Raw genomic sequence first — 23,630 nt, 5'->3', positions numbered from 1 at the left:
TGATTCTCATGCCTCAGCCTCCAAGTGGCTGGGATTACAGGCATGCGCCACCATGCCTGACTAATTTTTGTATTTTTTAGCAGAGATGGGGTTTCACTATGTTGGCCAGGCTGGTCTCGAACTCCTGATCTCAGGTGATGCACCTGCCTTGGCCTCCTAAAATGCTGAGATACCAAAAGCATTGTTTTTATTTATAGAGTCCTAATCAATTCAGTAGTAGGAGGAGTGGGAGAGGCTCCTTTTTCAATCCAGGGACCTCCATAATGTTGGTTTTTTTGTTACCAAACACACAGGTAAGTGGCATCATGGATTTGGTAAACTAACAACAATGTGAGTGCATCAATCTCTGCTTCTGTAAGAATCCCGACTTTAGGATTTTCAACTGTCACTACTCCAACTTCTATTTCTGAAGGTTTGAAATCAATTGATAGAACAGTAGACAGGCATGTAATTGCAGTTTCCACTGTCTGTTCAAATGTCCAATCAAATTTCTTTTTCACTTTTTTTTTTTTTTTTTTTCTGAGACAGAGTCTCGCTCTGTCGCCCAGGCTGGAGTGCAGTGGCGGGATCTCGGCTCACTGCAGGCTCCGCCCCCCGGGTTCACGCCATTCTCCTGCCTCAGCCTCCAGAGTAGTTGGGACTACAGGCGCCCGCCACCTCGCCCGGCTAATTTTTTGTACTTTTAGTAGAGACTGGGTTTCACCGTGTTAGCCAGGATGGTCTCGATCTCCTGACCTCGTGATCCACCCGCCTCGGCCTCCCAAAGTGCTGGGATTACAGGCGTGAGCCACCGCACCCGGCCCACTTTTTTTTTCAAGGAAGCTGGTTAACTCAGTTTGTTTAACTCCTGCTGCAGTGGCTTTAAATCACAGCAGTAACCTGCAGGATCATACTTTCACACCTGAGGGCCTTGTTCTTCATCTATACCAATGAAAATCATACAACAACCAAGAGACCTCATTGTAGCATTCTGAGTAGTATCAGCAATTCTACACAGAATGTCCACAGGAATCTCATAGCCGTACTTGTATTTCCAGTTAGCTGCCCCATAGCGTGCCCTCTGTACCTCTGTCATTCCGGTCATCACAGTGACAGCCAATGTTTTCAGTTATTTTGAGTAAGTGAGTCACTGTGCTGGAATCCGATAATTTGTCAAGCATTTCTTCTGTATGATAATTACAGCAGTCTTTTCCTCTGACAAATACTGATGTAAGGCCACCCAGGTTAATAGCCTTAAAAGCATATGCATATTCTACTTGGTAGTGCTGGCCCTCGGGCGAAAAAAATGTTAATGTGGTGGGCAAAACCAGCGCTGGAACCACGGGACATGCTGGTAGAACCACTACTTTCAGCATAATCAAGTTTTTTTTTTTTTTTTTTTTAACATGCAACTATTTGTCACCTCAATGCTACCCTTCACTGAGGCAGTCACATGCCAAGGCAATGTAGCCCTTCTAAAATGGCAGGAGGGCAGTGTGTTCCCCTCTAGGATTAACACCTAGAAAATGCATGAAAATCTTGCCTCTTCATACCTGACATTCTTTCTAGGGGAGTTTCAGGAGGCTCACTCTAAAAACTGAAGTTAATGTACAAACCAAGCAATTCTAAACACTTCACACATAACGTCTCATTTATTATCCCCATCTCACATGTAAGGAAACTGAGGCATAGGGGTTAAGCAACCAGCCCAAGGTCGTTGTTGCTGTTGGTTTTTAAACTCCGGTAAGTGGTGAAGTCTGTGTTCCTGGGCATTATGCTTTCAGAATAGGAAACAGAGCTCAAAGACTGAAATAAAGGAAACCACCCAGGATGTGATCTTGGAAAGCAGGGGCAGAAAAAAGGTGGAGGGATGTGTTCCTGGGGCATAGGGAGATAAATCAGGAAGATAAATATTGGTAATGAGAAGGAGGAGCCCTGTTGATTTCACGCAATTTAGATACAGGATAGCTGAGTATGTTTCAGCCCCTAACTCCCATCTTCCCTGGGACATCCTTGCTCAAACACATCATGTACCAAACACCCTCTGCTGTCCTGTGTCAGTCCACATTGGAACACACCATAGGGTTCTGGAAAATTCCGACGTGAACCGTCTAATGGTGATCACCGAGCCCTTCCTGGTATCCCCAGCGTGATTCCAACCTCTGCACGCCTTAGTACTCCATCTTTCCCTTCACTACTTCCCTGTCCCCTGTAGTTCAGCTAGGGGATTAGATAGGACATGCCATAGGAAATGAAACGTCTCTGAAGAGGTGTGGCAGCATTATTAAGTGCAATTGTAAAGCTGATGAAGTGTCTTTGGCTTTCACTTCTCCTTCACTTCCCTCCTTTCTAGTACATTCTATCATGTTCTCTCACACTGTGATCACCTTTTTTCTTAGATGGACCTGGATGTAATTCTTCATATTTCACTGTGACTTCAAGACAACATGTTGCCATTCTTAGTGTTACACATACTTTACAGCTGAGCTTCACCAGGGGAACGTAATTATGACTTGACTTTGCGCTCACGAGAGTAGTTTGAAGTATCACTGAACAGGCTGTTCTATGGGGACAGGAATCCTTCTCGGTGCTTCTGAAATCAATGAATATGAACAAGTTTTATGCAGCCTACATTTAAGTTTGGTTTGCTCCAATAGATGGATATTGAACATCACTACTCTGATGCGTGAACACACTGTACCATCTTTAATTTTATAGGAAACATGTGGAATTAACAACGTGGACACCTTATGTGGCACAGCTGTTATGCTTTGAGGAAAGGAGATTGCTGGTAAGTTCTTCGGGAAGAAACACCTTCAAAATGGAAAACAGCTGACATCAATTAACTTCTGGCTTTTCTGTAATTTTGTATGCTGGCCTATAATCGTAAAGTAGCAAACATTTTCAGGTACTGCAACACATCACTCCATCAAAACATATTACTCCACAATGATACATACAAACTATGAAAGCAGTCAGAATGATTTTATTGAAATGTTTTAATACAGTGTTAGAGGATCTTAAAATCTTATATTTTAAACCAATACAAGCACTGCAAATGATATACTCCTGAATCTAGTTGATGTAGTATCTAAAAAGAAAAGTGATCATATGAATATCTATAAGTTGACTAATGTAATTTAAGTTGGAGGCTAAACAACTTTGGTATATTCATATTTCTCTGGCTCCTGTTTTTGGCCAGATAAATGCCAGGTCCACCCCCATTCAGTAGAATTGGACAGGACCAACGTATTTGGTGGTCTCACTTAAGTTTCCATGCCAGGAGCAGCAAGAAATGTACAAATGTTGGGATTAAGCTGCTCCCAAGACAGTCTTCATCACCTTTGTGAACTGGAAACACCAAATAGTCAAGGTCTGAATTTCCATTGTGTGTGGCTAAGTCCAGTCGCATTGGTTCATAAATGTATTCTGAAGGATTTTAAAATACAAAGGTGGGGCTAAATAATGATAGAAACCATCAGTTCTTAATTCAGAGAATGACAATGCAGGTTCCTATATCCTTTTTAAAAATCTGAGATCATTATTTTAAAACTAGCTCTATACATTCTTAGGCTTTAAATTTAATCTTAGCTGAAATGATTACCTTTAAGTCAGTTGGCTTTAGGCCTTGGCGATTGCTCAATATAATTTTGGAATTTTAGGATGCAGCATTTCAGGTAAGTGACAGTTATGTTTTAGAAGAGGTAATTTTAAAAATGATCCAGAAATACACTGCTCTGATATGTCTAATATATACTCCCCAAAATGTGTCAGTGTCCATATTAAGCTAAATAAAATTTGGTCCAAATTAAGCACAATAACCAAGATGGTTTATCTGAAACTGAGTTATTCAAAAAAAAGAAAAAAAAAAAGAAAAATTCAAAATCCATGGTATTATAATTATAAATTTTCCAAGGTTCACTCCAAAGTAAAAGGATAATTAATTCTATACAGGGTTTTACCCAAATGTCCATAGGCATTATCAGTATATATTTACACAGAAGGCTTTAATCTGAAGTCACCTTTGGCAACCTCGAAATATATAAACTATGACTTCCACAATGAAATTACATACTTGAAAGTTGTCGCCTCAAATTACTGAAAGAACAAAGGAAGAGATCACCTGTACCTGTTAAAAGTCAAAATGACAAAAACGTTTCTCATTTAAGACAGTTCACTTAAAGACCAAATAACCACCACCATTTCCCCAAAAACTGGAAAGAAATGATCTTGAGCGTTAGAAGGGGAAACAATAAATCTTAGCATATACAAAGATCTGATGCTTTTGCCAGTGATTAACCTATCATTGCTGAATACCTACAGCTAAAAATCCAGAAAACAAAAACAAGTCAGAAGTCAGAGTAGGCTTGCTGGACACTTCCCATTCTGGATTTATAGCGGGACATGGCTGAACAGGTAGGACACGGATTCCCCATTGTGTGTCCTTCGGATTGCTTCGGCCAAGATCATGGAAATGTCAATGACCTAAATGCCAATGAGAAAAACAAAGAGAGAAGGGAAGCAGGACATCTTAGTTAGAGTTCTTTAAAAATTGAAAAGCTGGAAAGCTGAGAAACAATTTCTGCAGCATACATGATGTGTTGCTATCAAAATTTCCCACACTTTTGAGAGGACAGACAGCTTTGGGGTATGTCTTCAAATTACAACCCGTTGAACCAGACCCATATGGGATCCTGGAAGGGAGATTTTCAATGCAGAGACAGAAGGCTTTTCAGGGATACTGTTAACCAGAGACATCCTTTTCCAGGGGCATTTGTTGTTTTAAATTAACTTTAATCATTATACGGAAGGTTTTTCTTTCTGTTTCTGAAAAGGCGGTGACTGCGTCATTTAAGAGCACAACTGTGATCATCTAACTCAGGGGTCAGCAAACTATAGAGGACCAAATAGTTAACATATTTGACTTTGGAAGCCAGAGGGTCTCTGTCACAAATACTCAACTTACCCATTGTAGCGTGAAAGCAGCCACGGGCAATACATATATGAATGGACGTGGCTGTGCTCTGATAAAAATTTGCAGAAACAGATGACAGGCTGGATTTCACTTGCGAGCCATAGTGTGCCGACTCCCATCCTAAACTACTGCTAATCAGGCATGAAAATATATGACATCGCTATTCTGACCATTTCCAGACTTACTGCTTTGTGTCAAGCAAATTGCTTTTCTCTCTGAGGAATCAGAAATCATGAAGCAGATCACTGTGATGCACCTTCATGCTACGCTGATGGGAGCTGAGGCTTTGGAGCAATGAAATGACTTGCCAAGGTTCACAGCGACATAGAGGCAAAATGGGCCTCAAACCCTTTTGACTTATTTCAGGCCAATTGCTATCTATATGATTACCAGCTCTCTGCTGGCCCGTCGGCATCCAATCAGCAGGGATGGGAAGGAGCAAAGCTCTGAAGATCCTCAGCTCAGCCTGCTGCTCCCACCCCCATTTTTTCACTGTGTGAGTGTGTATGTATCTATCTATGTATCTATCTATTTCTCTATCTTGCTAAGATCAAGTATAGTGTCTGTTCTTATCAGTTGAAAATTTACATATATAACATCAAATTTGCCATTTTAACCATTTTTAAGTATATAATTTATTGGCATTAATTACATTCCTAATGTGTGAAACTATCACCATTATTTATTTCCAAACTGTTTTCATCATCCCAAACAAAAACTATATAGTCATTAAATGATAGATAACGCCCCACTGCCCCTCGACCCTCAGACCCTGATAGCCACCATTCTACTTTGTCTCTATGAATTTTCCAATCTCAGGTACCTCCTAGAAGCGGAAACACAATATTCCTCCTTTTGCATCTGGCTTTTTTCACTTAGCACGATGTTTTCAAGGTTCATCCATGCTGTAGCATGTGTCAGGATTTCTTTCCCTTTAAAGGCTGAATAATATTCCATCGTAGCGATAGACCACACTTTGGCCATCTGTTTGTCCGTTGATGGCCATTGGGTGGTTCTACCTTTTGGTTATTGTGAATAGTGCTGCTATGAACATGTCTGTACAAGTTTCTGTTTGAATATGTTTCCAAATTTGGGGGGCATATACCTAGGGGTGGAATTATTGGATCATATGATAATTCTAAGTTTAGCTTTAGCACAACCCGTTTCTGACTGTTTTTCTATTGTGATTTTCTTCACTCTCTATTTCTAAATAGCGAACGTTGACCTCTGCTGGTCCTGGCCTTTTTCAGGGATCTAATATGATTTATATCCTGCCGTCATGAGAAGCTGCCGCCTCTGCCAAGCATGTGCCTTAGCAAGGAGCCACACACACAAAAGACATGATGCTATTTTTAAGGATCTAAAGTAGGTGCCTGGCTGCTTGGCTGCCTTTGGTGTATAGACAGTACCTGAATCTTGGTGCAGTGTTTCATTTTGTCCTCTTGCGGAATTGTGTTTGTGACGACAACAGCCTCAAAGGCGGCATTATTTATTCTGGAAATAGCTGGTCCAGAGAAGATCCCATGGGTAAGGATAGCATACACTTTGGTAGCTCCAGCTGACAGCAGCCTGTAGAACAGCAGAAGATAAAAATTAAGGGTATGCAAATATTCTTGGAATACTCTCCCCTGGTATGAATGGTAAAAGCAAAAAGTGTGCTCCGTAAAAGAAAAATGCAACAAATTTCACTCACATTTATTAACCTAAGATAGGATCACTCAAGCATGAGCAAAACACTTTGTATTCCATTAAATCGGGGACTATCAACCTTGGCACTTGAGCCAGGATAATTCTTTGTCACGGGGGCTGTCCTACGCATTATGGGAAAATTCAACAGCATCCCTGGCCTCTACCCACTAACGACAACCCACCCCTCAGCCGTGACAACAAAAAATGTCTCTAGACATTGCCACATGTCTCCCAGGGAGCAAAATCACTCCTGGTTGAGAACCACCTGTTTAAACCAATATAGCCAAACATCATTGTTTTGATGTGTAATCAACATAAAAACATATATGTAAATGAGATATATATTCATTGTTTCATATTAAGTCTCCAAAACCTAGTGGCCTTTTTATACTCTCAGCACATCTCAAGTCAGACTGGCCAAATTCCAAGAGCTCCATGGCCACGTGTGGCTGGGTGGGGGCTTCCATACTGGGCAGCAGCTCTACAAATCCTCCAGACACCCATGTGGCTGAGAAGGCTGGCACGAAAGCCAAATGGAAGGAAGCTAGGGCCTGAAGAAGCCCGAAAAACCATCTTTCCTGTCGTGCTCAGTGCAAAGGGAAGCACCTTCTTTGACCTTTTTTCAGGTACACTACAAGCTCACCCTGGAAAACGAAAAGGCCCGTGCTTTCTTTTCTACCAGAGAAAGAAGTATAAAGATAAAAGGGCCTAGAATCTCCTTTGGTCTAAAACTCCACTGCCAAGACCGGCAATAATCAGGAAAAAAGAGCCCAATTTCTAAAAGCTGATGTGTTTCCCTTTCCTAGTGAGAAGTCCTAACGCTTTCCCCACCGCCCTGCGTACTTGTCCGCAGCATGGCAGATGGTGCCGCAAGTGTCAGCCATGTCATCCACGAGGATGGCCACACGGTCCTTCACGTCGCCCACCAGGACCATCCGGTCCACTTCATTCGCCTTCTTCCTCTCTTTGTGGATCAAAGCAAATTCCACATTCAACCTGTCTGCAATTGATGTAACCCTGGCAAAGGCACAAATGAACATGTTCATACAGTCAACTAGAGATCTCTTCTTTAAAGTTGTATTTTAGGAATGTAGCAGGCAACCACACCCGAGATGATGCAAGAATCAGGCCTCTCTTGATCAGCCCAGGCATGGTCTGGGGCAGGCACTTAGCAATCCACAGGGAGAAATGTGCTAATGGCGGACCTTGCAATTGGGGCAGCTAGGAATGACCGTCAGGGCACCCCGGCCACTGGATAAAACTACTGGATAAGAATTTGATATTCAGTTTGTTAGTATTTGTGGGTAGCATTTTAAAACCATGACAGGTACAACTTAAAGTAAGTTATTTACGAACTACTATTTGCCCAGTTTGTGGCACAGATAGTGGGGACAAAAGTCCTGGTTAATACAGCCATCTAATATGTAGGCTAGTCAGGATGGGCTTCATTGCATTCAAGGTGTAAGGAGACTTTAAACTGTGAGTCCAGCTCCTCTGCTCATCTAAGGCAAATGCTCAGACATCAATGGTGCCAGGCATGGCATCGTGCCTGTAGTCCCAGCTACTCAGGAGTCTCAGGTAGAAGGATGGCTTGCGTCTGAGTTCGAATACAGCCTGGACAACATAGCAAGATCCCATCTCTTTAAAAAAAAATCACTAGCTCAGGAGGAGCTGAGCTGCCAACAGGAAGAGAAAGTGGGCAGGCCTCGCTTGTTGGTGAGCCTGAGGCATTTCAGATTTTCCTGTGAAGAGTGGATTTAAATGGTGAAACTTATTTCAAGACAATGCCACAGGTATAATGTAACATTAAGATTTTCCTTTTCCAGTTTTTAAAATAACAGTCATTATGCAATTTAGCTGAAAAAATGCTTTGGGGACCAATACACACATAGCCCAACTTAAGACGCAGTACATGGAGGATATAACCTCCACACACTAGTTTTAAAGTCCTAGTCCTACTCACTGTGTCATCCTCAGATGACGACCAGGAATGGAGCTCCTCGCGTGCTCTGATGAAGGGCAGAGGGGACACTCTCTGGGGCTGAGAAGGCAGTGGGAAGGGCAGTTAGGTGCTCCAGGCTCCCCTCCCTATTTCTGAGGATTTTCACAACACAACCAGTGTTTCTTTTCTTTTCTTTTCTTTTTTTGAGACAGTTTCACTCTTGTTGACCAGGCTGGAGTGCAATGGCACAATCTCGGCTCACTGCAACCTCTGCCTCCTGGGTTCAAGTGATTCTCCTGCCTCAGCCTCCTGAGTAGCTGGGGTGATAGGCATGCACCACCACTCCCGGCTAATTTTGTATTTTTAGTAGAGACAGGGTTTCTCCATGTTGGCCAGGCTGGTCTCGAACTCCTGACCTCAGGTGATCCGCCCACCTCAGCTTCCCAAAGTGCTGGGATTACAGACATGAGCCACTGTGCCCAGCCAGTGTTTCTTTTCAATTGTGGTAAAATATACATAACACAGAATTTATCCTTGGAGCCATTTTAAAGTGTATTAATTCAATGGCATCAAGTACATTCACAATATTGCACAACTATTATCTCTATCTAGTTCCAGAACATTTCATGATATCAAAAGGAAACCCCACACCCCTTAAGCAGGCACTCCCTATTCTCCCCCCCCCCAGGCCCTGCCAAGCATGAATCTATTTTCTGTCTCTATGGATTTACCTATTCTGAACTTTTTGTATAAATGGAATCATAAAATACGTGCATTTTTGTGTCTGGCCTCTTTCAATTAGCATAAACTGTTCATAGTTCATCCACACGGCTGCATAGATGAGTACTTCATCTCTCTTTAAGTCTGAATAACATTCCATTGGGTGGATACAGCGCATTGCGTTCATCCATTCATCTGTTCATGGCCACTCAGGTTGGTTCCACCTTTTGGCTATACTGAATACTGCCGCTATGAACACTGGTGTATAAGTATCTGTTTGAGTCCCTGTCTTCAAGTCTTTGGGGAATATACCTCAGAGTGGAATTGCTGGGTCATATGGTAACTCTGTATAACCTATTCGGCTAATATTTCCTTTTTTTTTTTTTATGAGGAATATCTTTTATTTCTTGTAAAGAGGTGAAAATAAGATCTTTTAATATTTCTCACTCATAAGATTTTTAAACTCTTAAAAATGCAATATCCTCTTTTCAAAGCACATGCCATCTTAAAAAAATCTTAGCAATGTACATTTGCACTCAAAGAAAAACATGGCAGCACCATTGTCTTCTGACCAAATTCTGCATAAAAAAACCCTATGCAACTTTTTGCAAATATGTTCCTTCTTTATTATTCAGGGACACCAAACCACAAACATTCAGTGCAATATTTATTGTTTTTTATTTCCGTAGGAAACACAGGACCAATGATGTCTTCTGACAACTGTTTCCTGATGATTTGTTGGGTTTATTGGATCTGAGGATCCTCGGATCAATAAACCCAACACATGAATTCCCAAACAATCTTAACAAAACTATAGAAGACCAAGAAAGCTTAAAAGAGACAAAGAATAAAGACAAGTCACCTAGTAAGGATGGCCAAGTCCTCAACTTCCTCAATGGAAGCCAGAAGTTAGTTATGGAGTCATATCTTCAATGTGATATGAGAAAATAACTATCAGGCTAGGACTCTATACTCAGCAAAACTGCCTTTCCAGAAGGAGAGCAAAATAAAGATAGTTTCAGCCAAACTATACAACCTGAGAATTTATTTCTAACATATAACCACTTAAAGAATGCAACTTAAGCAAAAGGAAAATCACCACAGATACATTGGGATGTGGTGGGGGGCAGGCGCAGAGAAAGGTAAGCAAAGATATTGATCAATATGTGGACAAATCTAAACAAATGTTGATTGTACAAAACCAAAATAATAATAATGTCTACTTTGTGGAGAAGGAAAAACTAAAGCATATAGTAGCTAAGCATGGTGGCTCACACCTATAATCCCAGCATTTTGGGAGGCCGAGGCAGGCAGATCGCTTGAGCCCAGGAGTTGGAGACCAGCCTGGGCAACATAGTAAAACCCCGTCTCTACAAAAAATACAAAAAGTAGCCAGGCATGGTGGCATGCGCCTTTAGTTCCAGCTACTTGGGAGGCTAAGGTGGCAGGATTACTTGAGCCTGGGAGATCGGGGGCTGCAGTGAGCTGTGATCGCGCCACTACACTCCAGCCTGGGCAACAGAGCAAGACTCTGTCTCAAAAACAAAAAAAACACATAGTAAGGTGGTGGTCATAAATCCAAATATGTCAATTATCATAAAAGAAAAGGGACCAAACTTTCCAGTTAAACACAGAGACTGTGAGATAAGAGACTAAGACATCAACGTCCTCGAAGCAAAGGGAATCATTACTATATTGAGGTCCATGCTTCTCCTACCCTTAAAACACTCATCCTACCCTTAAAATACTCATCCTACCCTTAGAACACTCATCCTACCCTTAAAACACTCATTCTTCAGGATGCAACCAAAACCACAGTAGCCCTAGCAGATACCCTTTCTTTGTAAACTTGTCTAGCTGTCAACAGTTTCCTTACTTAAAGATTTAATTAAAAAAATTAATTTAAAGGCCAACAAAAATTTTGCTCCATCATCACCTTAAAACACCTACAGTTCAGCCGGGCACGGTGGCTCACAGCTGTAATCCCAGCACTTTGGGAGGCCGAGGTGGGTGGATCACCTGAGGTTAGGAGTTCAAGATGAGCCTGGCCAACATGGTGAAACTCCATCTCTACAAAAATACAAAAAGTAGCCGGGCATGATGGTGGCTGCCTGTAACCCCAGCTACTTGGGAGGCTGAGGCGGGATAATCGCTTGATCCCGGGAGGTGGAGGTTGCAGTGAGCCAAGATCACGCCATTGCACTCCAGCCTGGGCGACTGAGCGAGACTCCATCTCCAAAAACAAACAAAAAAACACGTACAGTTCTACTATCTACATGCCAATGTCATAAAAGCCACTTAAACTCCAGGTAAGGAAAGCTACTTTCTGGGAACATGAGACAGATTTTCCCAAGACACATGAACACCTTGCACAAAATGTCCACATACATTACCGTCTGCTTATTTGGTAACGACTAGGCAGATTTGGGCATGACAGGACACCAATCCACAGCCCAGCACTGGGAAGCACTGCCCTTTGTGGTGGAAGTTCTATACCGGAGAAGTTGAAACAGAACCTGTTTTCATCTCTCTGCCAGGTGGCGCCTGTTCTCACGAGCCTGCTCACAAGCAGAGAGCAGGGTAGGCATGGAAGTGGGACTGGGAAAGAAGGTGAGCTCTGTGGTTCTTGGCAGTGGGGGACACAGACATCTCACTTGAGTGGGGAGCCCTAGCCACTAAAAGGTATCCAATGGTAATGTCAGAAGAAGAAGATAAGAGAAAATATCCCTGCAAACAGCTTCCTGGGTTGTTAGAACACTATGATTTCCTGAAAAAGCTATAGGTAACTCTTCTTTTCCTTGTATATCATGGAGACCTAATACATACTCCTAACAAATGATGTTGACACAACGTACCACACTGAAATCTTAGGCAGAAAAAGGCAGAATGAAAATTATATACATACAGTTTTGGATTTCTTCTGGGCACATATTTACAATCTTTTCTCTGTGGGTGCATGTGCCATATCAGCTCCCCCAGGAGAGACAGATACATAGTACACCAAATTATTCATAGTGGTATCACTGGTTGAGATATAAAGTGTTAAGATTTTCTTCTTTCTACTTTCCAAATTTCCTATAGAGCATCTTCAAAGATTACGTAATCAGAAAAAAAGTTAAACCTGAGTTATCTAGTTTTACCCTCTTCCCATACCACTTTTAGGTTGACACTTGCTATCTCAGCAGTGGTAGGTAGGTTTCTTAGGTTTAATTTTCTTTCCGTGGTCAACCCAACCAAGCTACAAAGCCTACCCAAGAGTGACCTCCTGTGGCAACATTCAGTTTTACCTGGAACGAGTCAAGCTTCAAAGCTTTTTCTAAAGCAACAAGCTCCAATTGGTCAGAAATTTACAGTATTTTATTTTGCTAACTATGACCTTTTGCATCAAGCAAAGAAGTCACAGATAATGTCAACTGCATATGTCATGTATTACTCGCAAGGCTGTTCTGAGGAGACTGTCAGTTGGGGGCTAGAATATGAGGATGACAATAATGTGTAGCAGAAACACTTGGAAAAGAGAAAGAAGGTGACCAAAATTCTGAAATGTACTTCCCTAAAAAGCTTGATTTTCCTGGCAGAGGGAGCAGGGGTGATTGAGTGCAGACGGCTTGAAAGGAGGTCTGAACAAAACAAAACAGCATCTCAACCCCAGCCATTTACTCTGTTTACTTTATTCTGCATGTTTTTAAAAGTAGGAGTTGGCAAATAGCTATCTATTTGAAATGGGGAACTCTGTATATGATGAAAGATGCCATTTCAAATCAATAGAGGTGGATTATTTAATAAATAGTTTTGGAAAAACTAGACAGTAGAGTCGGGGGGGGGAGCTGGATTCTTATTTCATTCTTTATTCCAAAATAAATTTCAGATGGAAGTAAACTTGGGACATTAAAAAAGAAAAAAATATACAGAATCATGGGAGAAGACAAATTTTAAGAGAAGGATGACTCCTACATAAACTCAGAAGCCATAATGTGAAGAAAAAATAAACCTGACTACGTAAGAAGGTTTTTAAAGTCCTGCAGAGAATAAAAATACGAAATAGGAGAAGAAATGAAAAAACTTGGAGAAATATTTGCAACACACATGAGAAACAGCTGTGATCTCGTCTATGCAAAACTGTAGACAATCCACAAGAAACGTCCCAGCCAAGAGAACAATAGGCAAAAGATTTGAATAGAGACCCATCTCATGGAAAATCAACATACCCTGGTGAGGGCACTACCCTCACCCACAGCAACCTGAGCTCACAGGAAGAGGATGCCATAGATCACCTACCTGATCTGGAAGTAAACTGCCTGATAACCCACTGTGTGAGCAAGGCTGTGTAGAAAGTCACTGGCATCCATACATGATGGAATGTCAACTGGTATATTTTTTGGAAAAGACCATATTTTGGCACTGCCCATCAAACCTAAAATGGCTCATGCCTTTTGACTCGGCAATTCCACTTCTAGGAATGTATCCTACTAGCACACGTGTACAAAATGTCAAAGCAACGATATTGCTTCACAACTGCATTTAAGAGTGCAAACAACGGCACCTACAAATGGGGAAGAGGGGGCCTGACTGGTCATAGGAGCTGTGGTACATGCACACAAGGGAATATTGCACAGCTGCACAACACAACTATGGAATCATTGTTAAGATACAGCAAGTGAGTTTTTCAGAAAAGCACAGTGAAGAACTGTGTACATCGCGTTGCCATTTGCGTGAAATAAATAGGCAGATATACGCTTAAATAACACAATTCTGACACTGGAAATAACAGTGGCATTTAAAGAACAGGGACGGGACACTTTTGTACTGTCTGAATTTCTGCTAAGAGCATGTATGATATTCTTAGACTATGTATATAAAAACAAGGTTGGGGGAGGAAAGAAAGACGGTCATACAAATTTGTGGAATCTACTATTCTTTGGGCTGAGTAGCTGCCAAAATAACATTTTCTGGTTTACAAAGGTATCTGCCAGACACAAAGGCCACGTGCTATACTACCAATTGATATACAAAGTCTCCAAAAGATAACCCCATAAAGATAGAAAGTAGATTCCTGGCTGCCAGGGATAAGGTTGGGGGAAGTAAATGGGGAGTGAATGCTAATGGGTACAGGGTTTCTTTTTGGGGTGATAAAAATGCTCTGGAATTAGATAGTGATGGTTGCACAAATCTCTGAATATGCAAAACACTGCTGAACTGTACACTTTAAATGGGTAAACTGTACGTATTTGCAGTTTTTTGGTATTTTCTTTTTCTTTTTTGAGACGGACTCTCGCCCTATCACCCACGCTGGAGTGCAGTGGCGTGATCTCGGCTCACTGCAACCTCCACCTCCCAGGTTCAAGTGATTCTCCTGCCTCAGCTTCCTGAATAGCTGGAATTACAGGCGTGCACCACCAAGCCCAGCTAATTTTTGTATTTTCAGCAGAGACGGGGTTTCACCCTGTTGGCCAGGTTGGTCTCGAACTCCTGACCTCAAGCGATCTACCTGCCTTGGCCTCCCAAAGTGCTGGGGTTACAAGTGTGAGTCACCACACCCGGCCAACTGTACGTATTTGAATTACACTGTAACAAAGCTGTTATTATAACCCAGTTACATCTGACGCTCGCTCCTGTACCCCTTTGGCTGGATTCTTTGCCTCTAACCTTCCACTGGGCCAGTGCATTTGCCTCATTTGAATGCAGATTCCATGTGACTTGCAGAAGTTTCCAAGTCAACTGCAAGCATTTCTAGTAGATATGACTCCAAAATGTTGCTCACAATCTTTTGCAGAGGACTCTCAGCGTCATTCAACCTTGATTCTTGGCCAAGGGCATTTTTGTACACACCGTACAAAATGTGTACGTACAGTACACATTACACACCGTACAGTAATAGGCTACGTGACACAGCGCTGCCCTCCACCCCGTGACTGCCCACCTAGGGTCTTTGCAAGTTAACTTTCTGCTCCCGTCTTTTATATATTTGTGTCTCCTCCCTGGCCACAGCCACTTCCTGCTGCTGACAGAGGCCGATCTCCAGCTGCATGGTCCGTTCCTTCTCTTCTGTGCTGGGAACCCCAGCAGCCGTTGGAAGGCAGCTTTGAGCAGAATGAACAAGGCTCTTCTAAGAATCAGGGCCTGTGTTTCCTTGCAAGAGTGTTAAGACAACTTTCTGGGCTACTTCTAAGCTTTTGTGTTAGATCCTAGGTCCTCAGCTGGGCTGCAGGCAGATGAGGGTGCCAAATGAGGGACAGGCTTTTGATGTCAGACATTCCAAAGGCTGATCACTTGTCACTCTCATCACTCCTCTATTAGTGCACATTTAGAGCTTCCTTGCTTCCTCACTGGACTGGGGGGTAGAAGTCTCTCCTACTTCTCCCTTATGGAGGTCTCTACCTACACAATAAAATTCCCTTCCCAGCCTTTTTTCTTCCCAGATAGCATCTGCAAAGCTCTGAAAGGTCATTGGGTCACCAAGCCTCAGCTTGCAGCATTCTCTTATTGTGCTCATCCTTGATTCTGAACACCCTGTACCCTGATTGCTTGTTAACGCCTTGAGTATCTCTGCGAAGCCCTTCAGAGGTGCTACTTAGTACCACGTTCTCACACCACTGGGTGCCTCATCACTGCCGTACTGTTACGACCAGGTTGTTGTTAACTCTCCTTCACCTCAGTTTCCTTTTAAACTTACTTATTTGATAGTCCAGTAATTATTATCTTATCCCTAAGTATTGGCTGCCTGCTGCCCTGTTGTCTGCACATGCTGGGTCTGCGTGGACTGTGTTCTCTTGGTTTTCTAACTTTGGATCAGGCATCGGGTCAGGTTGAGCAGGGAGCACTCACCGAGCAGCTAGGATTGTGAAATTCTCCCTCTGCAGGGGCTCTGCAGCCTGGAGCACATTTTCGTGTGCATTCCACTCCACATCTGAATGTGGCACAGGCTCGTGGTTTGACTTCTTATAGGTGACTATTTCCTCCCCTAATCCAAAGGCCGAGGTAAAGATGGGCTTTCCCCCTGGCTTTTGGCTAGAAATCTGGCCTTCAGCCCTCTTCTCTTCTTCTTCTTCTTCTTTTTTTTTTTTTTTAGAGTCAGGGTCTCACTCTGTTACCCAGGCTGGAGTGCAGTGGTGTGATCATAGCTCTCTGCAGCCTGGAGCACCTGGCCTCAAGTGATTCTCCCGCCTCGGCTTCCCAAGGTGCTAGGATTACAGGCATACATCACCGTGCCTGGCTTTAACTCCCTTCTTTATGGGGGTTTCCAGGTGAGTATTAAAACCCAAGCCACCAGGCTCTTCCTGGATCTGATGCCCATCCCCCAAGCCACCTGGACATGGCTTTCCGCCTCTGCTTTATTTCTTGGTCTCAGATATTTCCTTCTTGGTATTCTATGTACAGAGATTTCTTTTAAAAAAATTTGTTCTATTTTGGCTACCATTTCCAAGTGCTGTTAATTAAAAGACTTATTTTCCAATTAGGCTCATTACTTTTATAATCAGAAAACGATAACTTAAAAAAACCTCAAACACATCTACCCTTTGCTGAAAACAAATAAACCAATATATACCTATTGTGTATGTGTGTCTCTGTATTTTCTTCTTTCCTGAATGACGAAATATTAACAAAGATGATGGGTTTCTGCTCTGGAAGTGAAGCCTGCGGTCTACTTACTTGCTCATTAGCAAAATAAAGCTTTAAGTAATTTACAGCATGCTTCCTTATCTAATACATCGGAAAAGGAAAAACCAATCAGCAGATGGAGAAATCTGCAAGGTGTAGCCTGCATGATACCTTTTGGCTCCCCCTGCGTCAGGTGAAACAATGATACAGTTCTTCCACTCGGCAATGTTTTCCCGAATCCACTGCAGGACTGCGGGCTCCGCATACAAATTATCCACAGGAATATCAAAGAATCCCTAAAGGGAGAAGTGAGTGTCATGTTGCAGGGTTTTGTTTTGTTTTGTTTTGTTTTTTTAAACGATAATCGCTTTCATTAAATAACATTTGCATTTTTTGTTCAAAAGAAGCTTTTATAACAGACTCCCTTTTGTTCATTTTAAACAGAATTAAATCAAAAGACAGATATGTTATAGGGGCATATTTCAGTCCAATCTGTCTTTTGGGACATATTCCACTGTCTTATGATGGCCTATATTCTGAGGAATAGAATGGCTATGCAGGACTGTGAGTGAAAAGGTTTGTTGTCTCTTAAGTAATTATTATAAATCAAATACTTCACGTTCATTATATAACACAAAGTGGCACAGTATAATTTGGCCTGTTTTAGAGACAAAGAAAATAAGTTATGAAGAAGTTAAAAAGTGTACATTATGACTCTGCCGTTCTAATTATTTTCCATAAGCTGAGATGGAACTATATAGAGCTTACTACCAAAAAGCCATCCCCACTCCTCCAAAATTGACTGGGGGGGCAAGGTGGTGATAGAGACTGGAAGTACTAATATCACATTATATTTTCAATTTTAGTAAAGACAAAAATCCAAGAGAGTAGCCATATATAAACTCAAACACAAGTAATGTTACCTCTTCTAAGATTATTTAATTTAACAGACTTGATTTAACCATTTGCAGAAGGAAAACACGGATACCTGTATCTGAGAAGCATGCAGGTCCATGGTGATGATGTGATCCGCCCCAGCCACCGACAGCATATTGGCCACAAGTTTTGCAGAAATTGGGGCACGACTCTAAAAGTAAGAACATTAATTTTATAACAGGAAAAGATGGATACTGTTAGATTCCTCCCACTAGGACGTACATGAGAAGGATAAATCATAGATGCAATCAACGAAGCATCAAAAAGAAAATTATACATGTTGTAACAGCAAAAGATATATTCATTCCATCTTATTCAGCAAATATTTACTATTTACATATACTACTGCAAAACTAAGTGCTTGACGCTGGGTATAGAGAACAAATATGAAAGAAGCAAACAGTTAAACATATGTACATGTAATGTCACAATTTGTGTAACTGAAATCATGGTAAGTGTGTAGAAATAAAAGGTACCGAGAGAGAGAGATGATAGTAGTAGGAAGGCCATAAAGTTTAAACAAGATCATTATTAGCGGTCCCTCTGAGGAAATCACTTTTAAGGCAAGTTTAGCAAAGGCGAGGAGAATAGTGTTCTAGAAGGACAGAGTGGCACATGTGAGATCACTGAGGTCAAGAGACCCTCACACAGCCAGAGGCTAAAAGAAGTCCAGCTATTAAAGAGGAATTCATGAGCCGACATTTGCACATGAGCTGACAGTTGGACGCTAACACTATTACAAATGGAAAAAAACAAGGTCAAAGAATGAATACTGTAAGGGGATTGATAATAGTTACTATTTAATTTCATACTTAGTGTCATTTACTGATATTATGTTCTTTGTAAAATTACCTAACTTTTCTATAGCTTTGGTTTCCACATCATAAATTATGGACAATACAACTGCCCACATCAAAGAAATCCAAGAAATTATATAGACACATGATTAGACCTAGGTGGCGTTCAGCATTTTGTTGTAAACAACAGTATTTCTATATATCAGCCACAAAAAAGAAAATAAAAGCTTAAAAAAAGATTTCATTCAAAATAGTAACAAATGATCCTTGTTACACACACACACACATGCACACACACACACATTCATGTAAAAACACATGCAGGAAGGAATTACATTGAAAATGTTAACAGATTATTTGTGTTTTCCCTAATGTACCACTTTTTAAAAAGAAATATATATTTTATCAAAAATCGGTATATATGGGGCGCGGTGGCTCACGCCTGTAATCTCAGCACTTTGGGAGGCCGAGGCGGGTGGATCACGAGGTCAGAAGATCCAGACCATCCTGGCTAACATGGTGAAACGCTGTCTCTACTAAAAACACAAAAAATTAGCCGGGCGTGGTGACGCAAGCCTGTAGTCCCAGCTACTTAGGAGGCTGAGGCAGGAGAATTGCTTGAACCCGGGAGACAGAGGTTGCAGTGGGCCGAGATGGCACTACTGCACTCCAGCCTGGGCGACAGAGTGAGACTCCGTCTCAAAAAAAAAAAAAAAAAGGTATGCATGTATGTTCAAAACAGAAAGAAAAGAATGAGAGGAAAACACTCTAAAAAGTTAACATGTTTCTGGAATGTGAGATTATAGGAAAATATATTTTTCTTGTTTTTTTATTTTTTCAATCTTCTCCACTAATTATAGATCATAACTCATGTTTTCATCATTTAACTCCCCCGTACTATATTCCATGTTGCCTTTGGGATAAAATCGAATTTTCGCAGCTTTATTCTCCAAAGTTCTCCGGCCAGTCTGGCTGCAGCCTACTAGGAACAGCTCCTTTCTCACACCTCTGCTTCAGGAAGCCTCCTTGAAGTCGGCCTTGGGGCTGCTCTTCCTCCTCTAGAAAACACCTGAAGCCTGGCCATTATACCCACATGCCTGCCTTGTCCCTATTCCACCGCCTCTGCCGAGCCAATGTGTTTGATCCTCCAAGTCTGGTTCAAATCTCCCAATTTTAAGGCAGAACTCCAGGAATCATCTCTCCTTTCTAAGGGGGCACAGAATTGGTACGCATTTGGCCCTACCATTTGGGACTGCCTTGTGATACCTGCTGAAAGATAGATGTTCAGAGAATTGTATGTACAAATGTCATAGTTCACAATTAGAATACATCCCTCAAGGGCAAACAATTGGTTTTGGAGATTTTCACATCATCCGCAGAACACAGCTCCACACTCTGCATTCAGTAGTTCTTCAATAAATATTTACTAACAGAATCTCTATTAACACTAAATGTCCAAGGCTTACTCATTAGCCTCACTAATTGTGAGAATTATTTAGTGTAACAAAGTTCCAGGATAATAAAAAGAGCAAATCAGTTGCTACAACTGCTTTGTAATAGAACCTGATTTGCAATACTAATCAATTTTGTGCTTTTCCTACAATTGTCGAATCAGTTACTACGGGTTGAAAGGTCACCTCCAAAATTCAGGTGTTGCCAATGTGATAGGATTAAGAAGTGGGGCCTTTAAAAGGTGATTAGGCCCTGAGGGCTGCTCCCTTGAGAGCGGGATTAAGGTCCTTCTAAAGGAGGCTTCAGGCAGCATTTTGCAAACTTGCCCTTCTGTCTTATATCATGTAAGGACACAGCATTCTTCCCTCTGGAGGACGCAGCCCGTACCAGACACCAAATGCTAGTGCTTGGTCTTGGTCTTCCAGTCTCCAGGACTATGAGAAAATACATTTTTGTCCTTTTTTCCCCCCTCCCAGGACACACGTTTGAAGAATATTTCTTTTTTTTTGAGATGGAGTTTCGCTCTTGTTGCCCTGGCTGGAGTGCAATGGTGTGATCTCGGCTCACCGCAACCTCCACCTCCCCAGTGGCTGGGATTACAGGCATGCGCCACCACACCCGGCTAATTTTGTATTTTTAGTAGAGAAGGGGTTTCTCCATGTTGGTCAGACTGGTCTCGAACTCCCGACCTCAGGTGATCCGCCCGCCTCGGCCTCCCAAAGTGCTGGAATTACAGGCGTGAGCCACCGTGCCCAGCACCAAAGAATATTTCTGTTCTTTATAAATTACCCAGTGTGTGGTATTTTGTTACAGTAGCACAGACTAAGATGCCAGCAAAAAGAATCCTCCCTTCTCATCTCTCCTCAGTGGCATCCAGTGTTTCTTAACTTCTAGGATCCAAACCACAGGGTAATTCCTAAATTCACGCTTTCTGATTTTCTTCTTCACACCTTGTTTACAAATTTGGTTTCTATTCTGTGTCTCAGAGTTTGGCTCATACCCAACTGAATCTTGCAGGAAAAATGATTTACTAGTTAACTGACTTGCTAGCCTATACAAAGAAAAGTAAGTACAGCATTGAAACAAAGGTAGTGTCAAGGTACAGTAGCCAAAAATAAAACATTCAGCTCCCTTAGTGAAAAACGCATAAAAGTCAAATGTTTTGCAAGTCAGCCCAATCATGACAGGGTCCCAGGCTATTCCAGATGTTATTCAAGGCATCAAATATCACCTTTTGAAAAGTGTAAAATTGACAGGCTTTTTAAAAAATTACAAGACTGTAGAAATTCACATCAGGAAAAACTGTTCTCAATTTCTCTGCTACAAAAAAGGAAAAAAAGAAAATCTTATTGAAAACAGAACATGATCTTGAAAAAAGAAAAAAGAAATCCCCAAACTACAAGTCCTTTACCCGCCTCAGAAGTAATTATTCCCAGTCTTGCCCATAATCTACTTTTTTTTTTTTTTTTTTCCTTCTGAGACGGAGTCTCGCTCTGTCACCCAGGCTGGAGTGCAGTGGTGAGATCTCAGCTCACTGCACTACAACCTCTGCCTCCTGGGTTCAAGCAATTCTCCTGCCCCAGCCCCCTGAGTAGCTGGGATTACAGGCACACGCCACCAGGCCTGGCTAATTTTTGTATTTTTAGTAGAGATGGGGTTTCACCATGTTGGCCAGGCTCTTCTCGAACTCCTGACCTCAGGTGATCCGCCCACCTTGGCCTCCCAAAGTGCTGGGATTACATGTGTGAGCCACCATGCCCGGCCCAACCTACTGTTTTTACCAGGGAAGGGAACCAGCAGTTATTGAGTGTCTTCTATAGCAGGGACTGGCAAATTAGAATCCATGGGCCAAACTTAGCCCACGGCCTGTTTTTGCATAACCTGTGAGTTAACAATGGTTTTTACGTCTTTAAACGGTTGAAAAACAATCAAAAGAAGAACAATATTTTGTGACATCTGAAGATTATATGAGGTTCATATTTCAGTGCACATAAAGTTTTATTGGAACACAGCCGCACCCGTTCATGCACACATTGACTAATGGCTGCTTTCACCCTAAAATGGCAGAGTGGAGCTGCTGCAATAGATACCCAACGGCCCACAAAGCCCAAAATGTTTGACATCCAGCTCTTTTCAGAAAAAGTTTGCCCACTCATGTATCATAATATGGTAGGTACTTCATAAATAGTAGCTAGTGTCGTACTTAATTTACAGATAAGGAAACTAAAGATACAGACAGTTTAAGTAACTTTTACAAAGGATAAACTGAGTAAATAATGAGCTGGAATTCAAATCTGAGCCTACTTGATTCTCAGTGCCAGAGCTCAGAGCACTTGGCACCACGTCTTTTACAATTAATATTACATCATCATTATTTTTCTATGTTAATATTACATTGTATGGATGTGTCCTAATTTATGAAACCATTCCTTCACCGTCAGAATCTGTCCCTGGTGTCTTGTACATACAAAGAAAACCCCAAATAAAATGTTACATATGTGCAGGGCTTGCTTAAAAAGCAGCAGCAAGGTTTACAGAAAAAAACAAAACCAGCTTTGAATCTGGTTAAAGGCTTCCTGATTTTTTTTTTCTGGGCTTCTTTGCAAGGCATTCCAAGAAGAGCAATTACACAGAATTTCATTGTCATTAGATGTCATAGGTAATACAGCCCTAAGGGAAGGAAACAGCACAACAGAAAGTCTCGGAGGGCTGCCCAGAGCTCCTCCTGCGGCTGTGCAGGAGAATTTTCTTTCTGGGATGAGAGATCAAGTGTAGGTCACAGCTTCTCATCACAATCTAACGCCACATGGCTTTATACCTTCCTAAATGAAGCAAAAAGGTAGAAGTGCATTTCCCCTAACCCTCACCCCCACCCCAATCATGCTTGGTCTCCTCATCATTCACCTGTACTGGTAAACAGTAGCACTTGTCTAAGAGATTCTAAGAGATGAAGTATGCTGACAGGCTCTGGCCATCTCTCTTAGGTGCTTACTAAATCCCTGTTCCCCTCACCAAAGTACAGTTTCTCAGTACAAAGCCAAGCCACGTGATCCAAGGTAAGGAAGGAATAGTTAGGAAAAGTATTATCAGCCATTTAAAAAATGCAAAGGTGGGCCAGGCGCGGTGGTTCACACCTGTAATCCCAGCACTTTGGGAGGCCGAGGTGAGCAGATCATTTGAAGTCAGGAGTTCGAGACCAGCCTGGCCAACATAGCGAAACCCTGTCTCTACTAAAAATACTAAAATTAGCCAGGTGTGGTGGCACAAACCTATAATCCTAGCTACTTGGGAGGCTGAGGCAGGAGAATTGCTTGAACCCCGGAGGCAGAGGTTGCAGTGAGCCGAGATTGTGCCACTGTACTCCAGCCCGGGTGACAGAGCGAGACTCTGTCTTAAAAAAATAAAGCAAAGGCACACCTCAAATACTAGATAAAATTAAGAATTAAGAATTCCCCTTTCAGAAGTTTGGGGAAAGAAAAAAATTGTCTCCTCACTATAATGAGTCACACTGACTACACAGACATGTCAGAAATAATGGTGT

At 41.9% G+C, this 23,630-nt stretch overlaps 1 protein-coding gene and 1 pseudogene across 2 annotated transcripts in view; both read right to left on the bottom strand.

Moving 5' to 3' along the window:
• Positions 1 to 204: 204 nt before the first annotated feature.
• LOC100611274 (proteasome subunit alpha type-6-like) lies at positions 205 to 1,344 on the bottom strand (annotated as a pseudogene).
• Positions 1,345 to 2,945: 1,601 nt separating this feature from the next.
• PRPS2 (phosphoribosyl pyrophosphate synthetase 2) overlaps positions 2,946 to 23,630 on the bottom strand; it is a 33,358-nt gene continuing 12,673 nt past the window's right edge. Inside the window, exons 3-7 of one of the 2 annotated variants that reach the window (XM_016942662.4) lie at positions 17,893 to 17,991; positions 17,076 to 17,200; positions 7,487 to 7,660; positions 6,364 to 6,523; positions 2,946 to 4,464 (exon numbers count right to left, since the gene is read on the bottom strand). In XM_016942662.4, the coding sequence (XP_016798151.1) occupies positions 4,372 to 4,464; positions 6,364 to 6,523; positions 7,487 to 7,660; positions 17,076 to 17,200; positions 17,893 to 17,991 (651 nt within the window). In that variant the 3' untranslated portion in view covers positions 2,946 to 4,371. 2 annotated transcript variants of the gene reach the window in all.

Source organism: Pan troglodytes, chromosome X, assembly GCF_028858775.2.
Source record: "Pan troglodytes isolate AG18354 chromosome X, NHGRI_mPanTro3-v2.0_pri, whole genome shotgun sequence".
NCBI lineage: Eukaryota > Metazoa > Chordata > Mammalia > Primates > Hominidae > Pan > Pan troglodytes.
This window is presented reverse-complemented; position numbering and strand designations above follow the sequence as displayed.